The sequence below is a fragment of the Pangasianodon hypophthalmus genome, chromosome 23, assembly GCF_027358585.1.
Source record: "Pangasianodon hypophthalmus isolate fPanHyp1 chromosome 23, fPanHyp1.pri, whole genome shotgun sequence".
NCBI lineage: Eukaryota > Metazoa > Chordata > Actinopteri > Siluriformes > Pangasiidae > Pangasianodon > Pangasianodon hypophthalmus.
Genome location: NC_069732.1, coordinates 15,895,090 through 15,910,681, shown reverse-complemented (window position 1 = coordinate 15,910,681; position 15,592 = coordinate 15,895,090). Strand labels below are relative to the sequence as shown.

The 15,592-nt window shown below is 40.6% G+C and overlaps 1 protein-coding gene across 4 annotated transcripts in view; it reads left to right on the top strand.

The window, feature by feature from the left end:
• The window catches only part of sdk1a (sidekick cell adhesion molecule 1a), a 227,557-nt gene that overhangs the window by 133,235 nt on the left and 78,730 nt on the right, over positions 1-15,592 (top strand). For 2 of the 4 annotated variants that reach the window (XM_053228272.1, XM_053228271.1), the window contains exon 6: positions 13,343-13,369. The exons of the other annotated variants lie outside the window; for them this stretch is intronic. In XM_053228272.1, coding sequence (XP_053084247.1) covers positions 13,343-13,369 — 27 coding nt within the window. The remainder of the gene's footprint in view (positions 1-13,342; positions 13,370-15,592) is intronic. 4 annotated transcript variants of the gene reach the window in all.

Sequence of the window (15,592 nt, the reverse complement as noted above, 5' to 3'; positions counted from 1 at the left end):
AAAGATGTTTAAATTAAATGAGGTGTTTTAATATCCACACGAATGAGCCTTTTAAATTTGAGCAGGACTATCGATTCTGTTTTCCTTTTTCACCAGTGTATGATTTCACACTTTCATATCAACAAATATGTGGAGTTGTTGAGAGAAATGTGTCTCCATTTGTGTGCATGTGCAGTGTACACTTTGTCTATTGTATGTACGCTCATTTGCAGGTGTCTAATGGTTACATAATTAATTCTTCAGTTGAGGTGAATTGTAACCTGACGAATAGCACAGAGCACAGATATGGAGGAGGCTTACGCAGGTGTTAGTACTGTGGGTGGCATCACCACAAAACTCTTTCCATGCCTATGTTTTTTTTTTGTTTTTTTTTTTGTAAATACAAACTAAAGCATCTGGCAGAATAAGATGCACATATGGTCAGACTGAGACACTGGCACATGAAAAAAAATGTTCTGAAAAGTTGCATTTAAATGTCAAGCTTGCCCTTATGACTCACCCGGTTTAAAAAAAAATATCCACCATTCACCTCAGAGCCAGAAGTGTGTGGAATGACTCTTTTCATCAGGGTTTTTTTTTTTTTTGGTTTCTTCTGTTGGTTTCTTGGGAATGTTTATTAAAAAGCTCATTACACCCAGTGTAACTGTCAATCAAACTCAATAGTATGGGTTTACAAAACCAGTTCTAACCTCATACTACCAAAGACACGAAACAAGGAAAAACAAAACTGGATGTAATCCTAGGTGTCCTTTTAATATCTTTTTTTAAGCAATTTCTCGAGGGTGATTGTCCATCCATCCAATCATGAGTGAATTATTGCCCGCCTGCGAAGAATCTTTTGTCATGGGTGACATGGATCTCATTTGGAGCTGTCGAACTAGAAACCTCATTCAGTTCTACCTCTATTATCAGTCGCCTTTGGGCTGGGAAAAGGTCAGCTCAGGTAAAGAACACCGCCACAACACCATCTGATCAGACATTAATTGACGGCACTTGGGCTGTTGTCATCAGACGTTGACGCCTGGCTTAGAAGTGAATGTGAAAAGAGACGGATGAAGAGTTGCCACTTCATTATTGGTTTGTGCTTTATTATTATGTGCTTTTTGAGGAGTAAATGCATGGACGTGGCGGTGCTGGCTCGAACCATTTATCTGAGTGTGGTCTGTCTTTTGCTCTCACTGGCATTTTCAGTGGGTTTTTAGCATTCAGCAGCTTGATTTATTTCAAAGGAAATAGGCTTCGACTAACCAGCTCAGTCATTATTTGCCGTTACTAATGATCTCATTTGGAGGCAACCGTGTGCTTGGGTCTGTTTCATTCTTCCAGCTGAAATCATCATCAACCATTTTAAAAACAGAGCTAGCTGTTGCATTAGAAATTTTCTATCGTTTGCTAACCCATTGTAGTCGAATGTCTTGCTATTTACTTTCAATAGCATGTATGGATGATACAATTTGCTAGACAGAAGGCAATGTAGATGCTGCAACTTGTTTACAGAAATGAACTGAACATAATGTTTATTAAGTAATTACCAGGATGTAGCATTTGGATCTATAATCTACAAATTTGTGTTTATTTGTAATTAATTTACTATTGAGAATAGGAATGCAGGAACAGGAACAGACTAGGCATCAAGTCCCAGAGTCCCTTTTATAGGATTGGAAATAGGAGAAACTGTTGGAAGAGATACACTATGTGTTTGTTGTTGGCCCAGCACATCACGCCTCACCAACAGAAACATAATCAAATCTGTATTTTATCTCTCTCCTGATTTGGCAAATCAGTCACCAACCAAAAAGGTCAATAGAGTTCTCAGCTGTCTGATTAGAAATTACATGTGAGATTTAAACACAACAAAAGAAACACACATTGTTAAGGCTGGATATGCAGCCATGAAAAATTCATAGCTGGTTGGTCCAGATGTTGTGCCAAGTCCCCTCTGTCTCAATCCCATAACAATTTAATGAGATTTCTCTTGCTTTTCAAATTATCTTCAGTTTCAAGCAGCACAAAATGAAACACGAACATATAGCAAGACGTGCACACGTGAAGTTGTATTGACTCACACTAATAGATCACCTGTGGGGCTGAAGAAGCCCCTTGTTTACTGGATTTTCCCCCCAGGTCAGCTTAGTGTAGAAATATTTCTCTTTTTTCGTCCATTACTGGGATGCATTTATGTCAAACTCAGCCAATGATATATGATAATCAGTTGCACCTGCAGCTGTTGTGTGCGAGTGGAGTTCCAATGTCGCTCCTGTGCAGTGCATGTTTTGGTGTGATAGCGAGACTAGCGAGACTGACTACGAGACTGTAAGAAGTAAGGCTTTTTTAGAGACGTAAGGATGGCGATATGATGGAAGCAGTCCAGGTTTATTTACAACCCCTGACATGACTCTGTCTCCACATGCGAACATCTGGATCATTAAAAGGTGGGGGGTTTGGGGTTCGACAAGGGCCTCGCCTGGAATATCTGGAGAGTTGTATCGTTAAGATTTAATGAACACCTCCATAAATTTTTATTATGCTCTTCCTACCGGCAGATTACATTCAAACAAAAGCTGCTTTCCTCCACTGTAAGCTGACCCAAGGGACCCAAGATGATTAAAGCATCAGCTCTGAAGCATGGGCCCCCCACCCCTCTGCTACCATTTTTTTTTACCACATTTATTGCCTGTGTTTCAGCAGAGTATTTTTCTGCCTTCTCTCACTTTTTTTTGGTTTCCATTAGGAGGATGAAATTAGCTCTGGAGCTGTGGCGCAAAGTCTCCGGCCCTGACAGGCCGTGCCTTGTTTAATTGCCTATATCTTAAACAAATAGGTCCTTTGGGAGGTCTCTGTTTAGTTTGTAATATCGTAGATTTGATAACTTGTCACCTGTAATTTGAGCGGAGATTGATAGGACGTGACGGCGGCTGATTCGCAGGGCCACGGCAGTGAAGCTGCTGCAGGCGCTGTACTTTGCTTCTCATTAGTGTGTGTGGCAGACTCTCTGGGCCTATGACTTCACAGCGCACTTGACAGACAAATAATAAGCTGTCCATCAGCTCTCAAGATAGTACATGTTTATGGAGAGGGAGCCTCTTGATGTTTTAAGATGATACCGCTCTCAATTACAGCCTGCTAATCACAGCAGCCTTATCTCACATTTAGTCCCCACTTTGCTGTTCTTATCTCAATTTCTTTAGTATTGTCATTATTTTAATGGGTTGCGCGATTTGGTAGATTTGGTGCATCAGCTGCTCAGCGCAGCCTGATAATCTGGACAGGGCACAAACTTAGTTTTTGTGGCCACGTGGCCATTTATGATGAAGCTGCACTTGCCTGATTAAAACGAATTTCTCTCCAGTCTAGATTAGACATCAGACTTGATAACTATTTTACTTTATGCTGATGTAAAATTTGCATTGCAGGTTCATAGTAAATTACAGATTAACTAGTTAAATGTGTGCAGCATCTTACATAATGGCCTCTGTAACTCACTTTTCATGTCTGCTGTAGTCTTACTATAATGACTCTGTAATGTGGAGGATTGCCAAATTAAATTATTATCAGACAGCACCGGATAGTTAGACACACAAGCGGTGCTTTTGACCCAAGGCACTCAATTTGCACATGGATCTCGAGCCCCTAGAGCATTTAGCTTGCACATAGGATCATAATTTTTAACTTCAGTGACAGTTCTTGGCTTTCCAGAAATAAACAAGGGCCAGCATAATTAAATGTACAGTTTGATTTACAGTTCAGTTTACAAAGCCACAGCTCTGTGGTCAAGGAGAATGCAGCAAGCCAAGCCATGCTCAGGTTTCTCCAGGTTCCGCTCATCTTGTCATTCACACAGCTGTCGGTGGAAGTAGGTCATGGTGAGGTAGCGGCTGCGACTGCAAATAGGAAAGCCAGCATTTCGGTTTTGATGTTCCCGCTACAAAGGCGGAATGGAAAACAGTGCATTCACGGTTGGGTTTGTGCATCTGAGTTATTTTGTTGGGAAGGAAATACAAGGCGGCATGATTGGGATGTAAAAATAAACAGACATCTGTTTTGCATGAGTCAAGAAAGCAGGGGTCTCTTGTGGCTTTCACTGCATCAAATGGTTGCTCGAGGAGTTGACAATGTCACTTCTGTGCCAGCCTCCTTTTCATCTTTTTTTTTTCTTTATTTCGCCTCAAACAATGACTCAAATTCAACCTTTAACATCTATTGTTAAAAAATTATTAGAACTCTTATTGTTGTTGTAATGTGAGTCATCACAGCTAATCATTATACTTAATCCATTGCATTCCACAAATTACAAAATGATTTCCTGTTTTTTTATTCACTTTTGCATATGTTATTATGGGTTAGCCCATGATAACATATGCAAAACAAAACAAAACAAAATAAAACAAAACTAACAGGGAGTCTAGAGGATCTTTCACATGAGCAAAACAACATCCTTTTGGCAAATTTTCCTTAATGAATATGCAATTCGGGATGTTTTTACCTAACAGTGCAAAACACAACAAAGTGAAAATATAAAAAATATACTCATTTAGCATCTGTAATGCAGGGCTGGCGATTACGTCTGCAAATGAATTGGACCGAAGGCCAGGTATTAAATTTGCATAAGGCCATTTCCACCATTTCAAAACAAAACATATTATTTTATTAGAGTTTCTTGCAATTTGGTCCTATGATCTGAAAATAATGAGACATTTCTTGAAATTATGACTTTGATATTCAATATTTGCTGCACATTTGCACTTCTGGGGCCAACAGCATTCAGTGAGAGCCTTAGTTCTTATTTACACATGTCTGTGCTGTGTTATTTTGTGCTTATTTTTTTATATTTTGTTGTTCAATGCGTCTCACCGCCTTTAATCAGTGTTATATTGTTGCCTTGGACTTGTGGGAAGTCGTCGCTTGGGATTACGTCATTTTCGACCTCAATGCACATCTTTTCTTAGCAACAAGCTAGCCATCTAACTGTGTTGAATGATGTATATTTACCTCCTCAAAACTGCGTAGTCTGTATAGACTGTATACTGTATAGTGAATTGTATAGTCATTGTTATAGATTCAACAAATGAATATCTCTGTATGTTGATTGACCTGAAGCTAATACCTGTATGTATATACAGTATAATCCATTTAAAATTAAGAAGCGCTGATTTGTTTAATGTTGATTAATGCTGTGAGCAGCCATGTTGATTCGACGTCACTTGCTGAACTCTGGGTTGAGGAGACCGTTCCAAATTCCTAAATAGGAATTCTGAGTTGAGGAGCGTTTTCTTCGTTTTCATTTTTTTCTACTCAGAGTTTGGAAACTCAGTACACATGTGGCAAGTTGTAGTTTCACTCTTCGAACACTTTCCTAAAAATCTGAACATGTTGCAGCTTTCAAGAGGAATTTGCAACTACAAACACCTCATTTAAGTAATGTTTCGTCACTCTGTTTGGCACTTTACATCATTTACACAGTTATTGTATGCAAATCACTTGTAGTTCACTGACTAACAGTGTGCACCGTTTCTCAGATTGCAAATTGAGCACATGCAAATTAGCAATATTTATTTGAGATCTTAAAAAAAACATGGCCTCGGTAGTCAGACATGGTTGCTGAATGTATCCGGTAACTGGTGAGACTACAGTATGTCAGCTTGTCATTATCACCATGTCCCATTTCATGTCAGCAAACAGACAGTAGCTGTCTTGCAGTAAAGTCTCTGTATTCTTCCAGCTGGGGAACACAGCTGTATGCACGCCTCTGTGTTACAGGCAGTCCACCATCGCGTGGCATTTTATGATAATGTGCTAGCAGGAGGTCTGGCATTAATGTGCATTTTTATTTCTAGAAAGCACAATAAGATGTTTTACCCCTTATTCTGGCATCTCTGGAGATATATATATATATATATATATATACATACACACACACTGTATGTTCAAAAATAATGGCCTCGTAGTACATCACAGATGAGCTCTGGTGTACCTAACTTGCTTTGCAAGGAGGGGGTTGTTTTATGATTATGATAATACAAGGTACAGTGCCAATTCCATGGTGTAGGTAAGCTTTGGAAGTCCTCTTCTTGTCTAATCCAGTTTGCTGCAGCGCCGAGGAAGCAGCTCTTATCTGTAATTATAATGAGCTATGTCATTAGTGTCAGAGTAACAGAGCAGACCTGGTACGCGGAATCAAATCAACACAGGTTTGCCTTCTTTCAACACATTTGTATTCTAGTATAATTGTGCAGATCCAGTGGCACTGAGATTTAAGAGTTGGGATTTTTTTGTTGCTTTTGTTATTCCAGGTTTTATGCTGTTACTATTAAGCACTGGATGCTCCTGCACTTAGTTTGCTCTGTCAGTTTCTGAACGCTCTTGGGATTTAGGTTGCTCGTCTTGTCATTCGTGGCCCCTCTCTGTATTCTGAGGTCGACAGCTGCCGTCTCCTCGTGCTATCTGCTTATCTGAATTACCTTGCCAATGCTTTTCTGAGAGCCATTTTGTAATGTTATCTGAACAATGGCTGTTAATGTGATGGCTATAAAAGAGCACTTGCTATAACATTATTGGTATTTGCTATTGAGTTCCGTCCCAAGGACAGCAGTACAATAGAATATCTTGAGCCTGTGATGAGTTTTGGAAATGGATTTGTAGAGAGCGTTGGCTGTGTGTGACAGCTCAGATATGCTCAGGGCCAATGGAGGTGAGCCATTTTGTGCTTATTTTTTAATGATGGCATATTTAGGCTTGTGTAGGACATGGTCCTGTGGTGTCATCAGCACCATTTGTGGTTTTAGGGGACTATCTGCAGATATTATTGCAGTGAGGAACTCTAACAACACATCTAAAAAGACATCCTGATCATTTCAGCAATTCGGCTGATGACGACCATTCTGCCATTGGTAGATGGAAAGAATGTGGGAGAGGAAAAGCCTGGAGTCATTACCCTTAACGCTTCTTCCTCTGCTTTGATCTGAGATGCTGTGCATCCGGATTTGTTCTTAAAACCATTTTAGTAGATGATTCGGAATGCATTCATGACAAACAGTTGGCTCTCCCTTTTAATTTACCCACCAGGAGCTATGGAGCTTTTTGAGTCTTTTTTCCTCCTGACTCTCATCTGCCTGTGTGGTCATAAAAAGAGCCAGGACTGTTTCTTTTTTTTCCCTCCATCAGCTGGGCGCATGGCAGCGTGTGATTTGCCTCTGGCTGCTACCCATTGGGGCAGGAGCCGTGTGGTTAGCATTTAGACAGGAAGTCCAGCATGGCTCAGTAGTATGTGTGTGTATCTGTGGTGTGTGTGTGAGAGAGAGAGAGAGAGAGAGAGAGAGGGAGAGAGAGAGAGAGAGAGAAGAGGCCAGCCCACTATCCTGAAGCTCTCACAAGGCTTTTCCTTTACCCAACAGCACTGTACTCCATTACTAATCCGCTCTCTGGAGAGCAGCCCTCTGGCCACTGGATCGTTAACCTTTTGCAAAGTCAGTGGCTCTGTATCCTGCCCCCTTCTCTCTTCCCTGCCTGTAGGAATCCCCTCATCATGTGGTCAGGAAGCGCAGACGGAAAGTAAGACTGAAAACTGAAAACACATGCAGCCTCTAAACCTCACCTCTATTCCCTGACTTTTATTACCTTGCTCCTGTGCAAATGAGATGCTAGAGGATAAAAGCAAGATAGTAAACAGACAATAGTGTGTGTGTGTGTGTGTGTGTGTGTGTATTGGGGGGGTGGGGGATGGAGGGATGGGGGGTTTGGGGGGGGGGGGGTTGGTGTCTCTCCTTTTTTTTTTTTTTTTTTTGACAAACCCTGCCAATTTTAATGAAAAAACTACAAGAGCCAAAAGGTTTACTTTTTTAAATGATTTAAGAGTAGGCATAGCATTAATTAGCTGCATTAATAATTATGTCAATGGACATTTCTTATAAGGCTAGTAAGACTAATTTGTGTGTGTGTGTGTGTAAAAGTTTGACTTTAGTCATTTACATTTCTGTAACTGACATATCACACTTGTAATTGGCTGTTTTGCTGTGCGTTATTGAGTCTTTATGATTATTTCAGTCATTTTGGCGTCCGTGCTGATCCACATAAAACATCAAAATGTGTTAAGCTGTTGCTGGGATCATTTCTATAAGTGCTTTAGCACAGCCCTGTAATTATCGGAGGATTTTTAAAACTAAAGCCTGGTAACTACACACACGTAGCATAACAAGCCCTGACTTGTCTTTCACTATTTTCATCTTACTTTATTTCAACAGGACAAAAAGCAAATCTATTCAAATGTGTATCCTTCGTGTCTGTATTGAAAAATAAAACCGGCCTGCACTTACATATTAAAAATTTCTGGAAAATATCCAGTGCCGTCTCCCCATCAGAGAGCTCTAAGAGGTGAAAACCGATCCATACCTCACCACTCCACCCCACCATCCACCCACTTATCTGTGTGGTTTAATTTCCAGCCCAGTCCACTCCTGCACCAGGCTTGTAATTTTGCAGGAAGATGGAACTCTGTAATGATGTCCCTGGCGAGGAGTGCACAGGATGAGAAAAAAAAATCTCTTAACATGGGAGATTGGTGTAGAGGAGTGTAACATTTAAGCCAGCGAGATTTCCAGCAGCGCCGTCTCCCTTCAAACCCCCCTGGCTACTACTACGAGGATGGATGCTGAATAGATCCTGCATTGCAAACAAAAGAAATTAGCCACTTTATTTCATGTGGGGGTTATTTTAAGACCATTGAGGCCACCGTATGTGTTGTTCCACAGTCTAGCTTAGTGAGGCATAATGCTTGAAGCGTCTGAGAAGTCACTCACGGAGCCAAAACGAAAAGAACAGGTTGCTGATGAAGGATTTCAATGCCTTTTTTTGTAGTGAAGTGAGTTGTGAATAGGCCCATCTCTTCATTTGGCACACGTTCGTTAGACAGGCTTGTGTAACTCTTAAAAAGCAATTTCACTCCTTTGAAAATGTTTACAATTTCGCATGAGGCTGCTTTGAGCTTGAAGAGCGCTTTTCCTTGTAGTAGAACAGAGCCAACTGTCATTTGCTGTGCATTAGACCAAATGGATAAAGGCTAATGAATGAACTGCAAACCCGCCTTTCCTCAAACTGAAGTGAGTGAAAACAAAGTTTTGGTGGTACCAAAGTGTTAGCAGTGCTGTTCCAATGCCAGCCATTTCTACGCATGTACAAGTGTATGTAATTAATTTGTGCTAAAGCACTTGCTGTCATCGTTGTTTCTCCTACATTGCCTTCAATTTGCAATTACTGATCAGCTCTGTAAATAAGTGAAACTTAAATTGACAGTCTAAGGTGGCAATTTGAAATAAAACCCAAAAGGCAAGTGCTTTCTTTCTTGGTAATTATATTAACTTCTGAGAGTTTTCTTGTCTTGACAGGAAGCTTTACTCCAAAGCTCCACAACAGCACTGTTTTGTTTTCTTACTACATTCATATAATTTAATTATGAGCTGCAGGAAGAGTCTATTCACCTTTTTAACTAATGTGATCAGTGATGGGGAATTATTTAACTATTCAATTAGACGCTTGATGAGTTGTGTTTCACCCCAGCTGTGTGCTTTGATGAAGTGGAAAAAAGCAGAATGTATAGTCTATGCCAGCGCTCTGTTTGGGCATATGGATACGTGTGTAAGCATAGTTCTTTCTCCAGCAGCAGAAGTGAACCCGGGTCGTAGTGGCAGCTCCCCTTCTCCAGGTGAAATGCCAGCGCTCTTTAAAGTTTAGGCGCCTGCCCCATAGCTGTCGGTTGGACTGATTGGCACTGAGCGTTGAAAAGGTTGCTGAAGGTCCTGTATTCTCAGTGGAGATTTATTCTTTTTCGAAATCCATTCTGGTCTTTCCGGTCTCTTGTACATGCACGGAAAATAAGGCCAAGTGTTGATAAACTTTGTGCTGTCATGGGATGGACGATCAATAGTGACGACCGGGGGATTTTTAGGGTCGAAAGAATGGAAAAGTTGAGAAACAGGTAGCGAGCACATAGGATTTTGAATAACAAAAGGGGAAGGTGTCAATCGATTAGGAGGGTTGCTGAGGGGAGAATGCCAACCACCCCTGGCCTTGTGGACAAAGCTAAAGAGTAAGCCCTGCCTCCTGTAACTTTGGGGAACTTGGTTTTAGAGACACTGTTTTTAACGAGCTTTCCATGCTTCATCCATTATTCTCTTTGCCCCTTTGTCTCGCTGCACTTGATGCAAGTCGGAACGTTGATGCTTTTTGCACCTGGCCCCATGCTGGAATTTTAAATGCGTCTCTTAAAGAACGGAAAGAGGAGTTGGCAGGGAGGTGAGGTGGATTCAGATGGGGCTTATCTCTATAACTAATTTAATCACAAGACTTTTCCTATTTTCTGAGCTGCTGTGTTGTGTATTGTACCTTTGTATTGACTGTCAAGAAGAAACCTGTTGATTGACAGTTCTTATGGTAGCCCATGCAACAGAGCGTGCTTTTATGAACCTGTCTCAGTTCATCTAAGGACAGGAAGCCCCCCCCCCTCCTCATCTATCCTTATTGGCATGCAGGAGTGCTTTATATTTTGCACTGTCACGAACAGGGAATGGCTGTCTCTCACTCTACAGCACATTTCATACACCGCATTTAATATTTCACTTCAGAACTTCTATTGTAGCTTTTGACTTTAAAAGCAAAAGTCTGCAGGATTTTATGCAGTCAAGAACAGCTATTACGAAATGATCTTTTCTGTATTTAGATGGAGAGGTTTTTAGTAGCTGAGATTTTAGTAGTGTGAGAGCCCAGCTTTCAGCTTGGCAATGCTCTGCCTCTCATTTCTCTTAAAAAAAAAAAAGAAAAAAAAAAAAAAGATGAGATGTAAATTTCAAAACAAACCAGAGCAGCAGTTGGTCTGATTATCCAGCGCCTTGCACCCACCACATGCCAGGCATGCACATTTTATAAAAGTTCATGCCAAAGTACCACCCCTTTCATCCCAGCAGGTAATCTGAGGGTCTGGACCAGTCAGGAAAGACCACAGTCCCTCTCACTATCCCATCCTGTTACTTTCACCAGCCTACCAGCCACAAGTGGAGCCAATCAGTCACGTTAGCGGAATCAAAGCCAGTATTAGTACTGCTTTTTCTGTCTCTGATGGGTGTACAGAAAGTCACCGATAAGCCGGTGTAATCAAAGGCCAGTGTGCTTGTAGGCCTCTGCTTGGACTTGATGCTTGATTGTAAGGTTTTGGGGAGAGGAAGACTCACAGGATAACTGTAGGTCGAACACAAGTGATCATTGCTTTTTAATCCTCCAAAGCCCAAACGATGCTGACATGCGCCACTGATTGAATTGAGTCTGTCTAATGCTGGCCCACATTTCCCCAGAGGAAGATGGTGAAGGAGGCAAGAGAAACAAGACATCCTAACTGATAGAGAGGAACAGACAATGAATACGGATCAGCCCCAGCGTCCCGCTGTAACCTCCACAGACATGCATGGGAATCTGGGCCACCAGCGCTGTTCACATGCATTTATGTGGCGTGTCTCTAAACAGGAGCTGAGCACCAACCTCTGCCCCCAGGGCCTGCCGACAAGAGAAAGCCCAGTGGAGCGCCTCTGCCAGTCCCATCACCTGGCACAACAAGTGACGCAAGTCTGCAGGGACAGGGCCCCCTCAGCACCAGTGACAGCATCTGAAATGGCCACAGCGCCATCTCTATTTGCCAAGCCAACACATGACAAGCACGAGAGTACAGCTTGATGGAAAGGCAGAATTCTGCTCGCAATCAACAATCTCACCAGCTGTCACAAAATTGCTGTCTTTTAGGACAGGAGAGTTGTCAGAACACTCTTTCCAGCCTCCTCATTTGCGGCTGTTGCATGCCAAAAAATCAAAATATTGGCACATGAAAAATGGAACAAACTAAAAAAACAACCACTGAACAGGGACAGCCATGAGGTGTGAAAGTACCAAAAGTTAATTGTTAAAAAATCAAAAAAAAAAAAAAACAAAAAGTCAATGAAAATGCAAGTAAATTCAAAAACAGGTCATAACTAATCGTTTGATTTGACAGTGTTCATAGATAATTTGATTAAGACAGTACAGTGTTCATCATTTATCACCTTGTTCTTTCTTTTAGCAGTCACTGATTATATAACAGAGCAAACAATTAAATTCTTAAATTCTAAAACCTCACAGCATTAACAAAAACAACTCAAATAATTCTACAAAATAATTTACTTTTTAATTGACTTTTTTAAAATTATTTCTGCTCTTCTCCATAAGCACCTTCTATGTTATTGGCAACTTTGTGGTATAAATGATAAATGCTGAAGGACATAACATGGTGATATATGACTTTATCAAATCAAATTTCTTGTTTTTTTTATTTTGGTCAGCCAGTTTTTACTTCAATCCTTTTCTATCAATGATTGTTTTTGTTAATCAGCATGTTGTTCCATACAGTAATCCTTCCAGCAGTCCCACTTGCTCAGTAGCCTGGCAGTTAACAGCCCTCTAATCACTGGTCCTAGTGGAATAACGGACTACTGACTGGCCGCAGCCACGGAATTAAACCGTACCACCAGCCAAACACAGCTCCACATAATCCTAGTGTTTAACCCAAACCCTCCAAGCAGCAACTGACACATATTTGTCGTCCAGGCATTATCTGTAAACACACACACATCTCTCCCACAGCAACATTTTTTCCTCTGTTCTGTACGGCGCTTAATTTCAGGCTCATCTGGCCAGGTTTTTCTCCGACTGAACCTTGCTCCTTGAAGCTCCCTCGTCCCTAAAGTATTGCATTTTTCATAGCTTTAATGCCTGTTGTCTTTTTTTGAACGCAGTCTGGCAGCTGTTCTGCTGTTTGTTTCGTTTTTCCACTTAAAAGTGTTATCAGATCACCTTTTCACGCTTCACGTGAATTCATTAGGTGCTGTCTAAATTAAGGCCACAGCAGTGATTTAGGAGGGAAATAAACAAGGACAGCTTTGCAATTTAAGGCCCTTCTGTTTCAATTTACTGCCTCGCAAATTCCTGCCAACCTCCGGTGGCTGTCGAGCCAAAATGTGCCACTACAAGCCAGTCCAACTTTGATAGGATATTTTCTTTCCAGATAGCAGTCTTGTGTGGAAGAGAATGACACATGTCACCGGGTTACGTAAAGCCTCGTGTGTGTGTCTGTGTGTGTGGGTGTGTTTATTTTTTTAATCTAGATCTGATATTTCTAGACTGCAGTAGTTTTCAATTTATTAACAATATTTATTGGCAAAAATTATACCACTTATATAATGTAGTCATTTTTATTTCAAACATACTCACTGTATTGGCTGGTATTTGTCTTTTTTTTTTTCTTTTCTTTTTCTTTGCCTCTGCTGCCGGACAGTAAGCAAGAGGAATCGTGGATCACATGGTAAGACTTTTTTTTTAGAATCCAAACTTTTTAAAAAATCAAAGACAAGAAAAACTTTTAGAACTAAAGGTACCAAACCAGGAATTTTTCCTTGTCGTTGGGGTGGTACCATCATGGGGACATCTTTTATACCTTTAATACTGGGAATGTGCTGGTAGTGTACCTTTAATTAGATGCTAGAATTATGCAACTCTCTTAGGCACCTTCTCCATTATTGGATCAGTAAAACATTTTAGATGTCTAAAACATTACTTTCCCAACCAGAATTAAATGTTAAAGGTAACGTATTACATAATAGACCACTTTTCAGACAAAAAAAAAAAAAATCAATGCTGGCTGTCAGGGATTACTCGAAAAAAGATGGTTGAAGATTGTTAGAAAACATTACCAGCCAATTTCCTTTTAAAACTGCACAAAATGTACATGAGAGTCCTGATGCATTTTTAAAGACAAAAGGGGTTGTCATGCCAAATATCGACTGTTTCTTTCATTACTGTTTTCTGCTCTTTATAGAACATTTACTTGCATTATTTTTAAAGCCATCTTTGCTTTACATGTTCCTAAGCCTGATGCAGAGTGCTGTATATCACTGGTCCAATTATGTCTCTTAAATTTTCTTTAAATGTCCACTATATTCACTTTGTAGGTGAAAGATACTACATACTAAAGGTAGAAAAGATGTACCCTTAATGGTACCATGGCAGCAAAGGAAAATACAGTTTGGAAGCTTTATTTCTGAGAGTGAAGATACACTTATCCTTCTCATGGTTCATTCTTTAAAATGTTATTGTGCTATTTACTTTAGACTCTAGCGATAAACAGAATGTAGGATCTTGTAGTTGTTCACGTCTGCCCTTCATGGCCATGCTAATTATTAAACTTATTTTCAGAGAAACCTGATTAAAATGCACTTGACTGATATTGCTTGTTCCCTTGGTGCCCCCACCAGCACCACATGCATGCTGTGTTTTACTCCAAAGCTTTTTGTACACTCGAATAATTAATGTGTGACTAATCTGGCTCTATTGGCAGCAGGGCGCGCCACACAGAGAAATTGTCTCCATATTGATTGTTCGCCAGAGACAGACTCGAGGATTAGGGCAGATATTCTTGCATATTTTTTCCACACCCAAAGTAAACAGCCACGTTCTTGTGCAGCCTGGTGCAGAACCGTTAAGAAAGTGAGAAGGACGGTTCAAGAGAGATCAAGTCATTACTCACAATGCAGAAGGTTGACCCACTGTTGAAGCCATGCAAATGTGGTTTTGGAAGCGCACAAATGCACTTAATCCAATTATTTCACAACAATACTTACAAAAAATAAATAAATAAACAAGCTCAGAGAGAGAGAGAGAGATGATCTAGCTTAATATTCATGAGCCATTATATTTTAGGAAAATATTGTAAATGAAAAAAAAAAACAAAACAGCCTAGTCAGGAGACTTTGGGAGAAAAAAACACAGCCTTTGAAGATAAGGTTGTATCTGTTTTTTTGTTTTTTTTTCTTCAGAGCAAGCTTAAAGAAGCTGTATCTGATGCCTTCTGACATAGCCTGAGATCACAGAGCTTGGGAGAGACCGCTGTTCAACAGATCCCTCGTGACTCTCTTTCAGAAGGCATAGGCAATAAAAACAGAGGCGCTGAGGCGAGGCAAGAAAAAACTCCAAGCTGCCACATATGTGAGAGCCCTCCTGCCCAGTATGGCAGAGCACACTGTTTCTTCTCAATAGGAGCAGGCACCAGACATCTAATAATACCTATGTGTCATGCACAAAGTTGTTGTGTCCACATGTGGGGACAGAAGGAAGCCCAGGCACTCAGACCTGGACTGTTTGTGCCATCCTGACGCACAGGAGGCTTAGGCTTTATAAGTGTGACATTCATAAATAAATAAATACAAAAACATCTTTTCTCTCTGGCTTCGGTTTTCTGTTCATAACATTTTTGCACTGTGAAATGTTTAATCCCAGCCATTAATCCTGTGAGTATTCTGTCAGTAGTCTAGAACTTGAAGCAGTTCCATGATGCCTAACCCTGCAAGCACTATGCTAATATCAAGGATTTCTAACACCGAGCTGATATGAGTTTACCATTTTAGTGTCCCTTGTGTTTTTCCTTGCGATAATTTAGACTTGTTTTTGCTTGTTCGAGGAAAAACTTACTCATGTAGTCAATATCACGTGGAAATAGATTTCTTGACCCTTTAAGAAAACAAAAATGGCC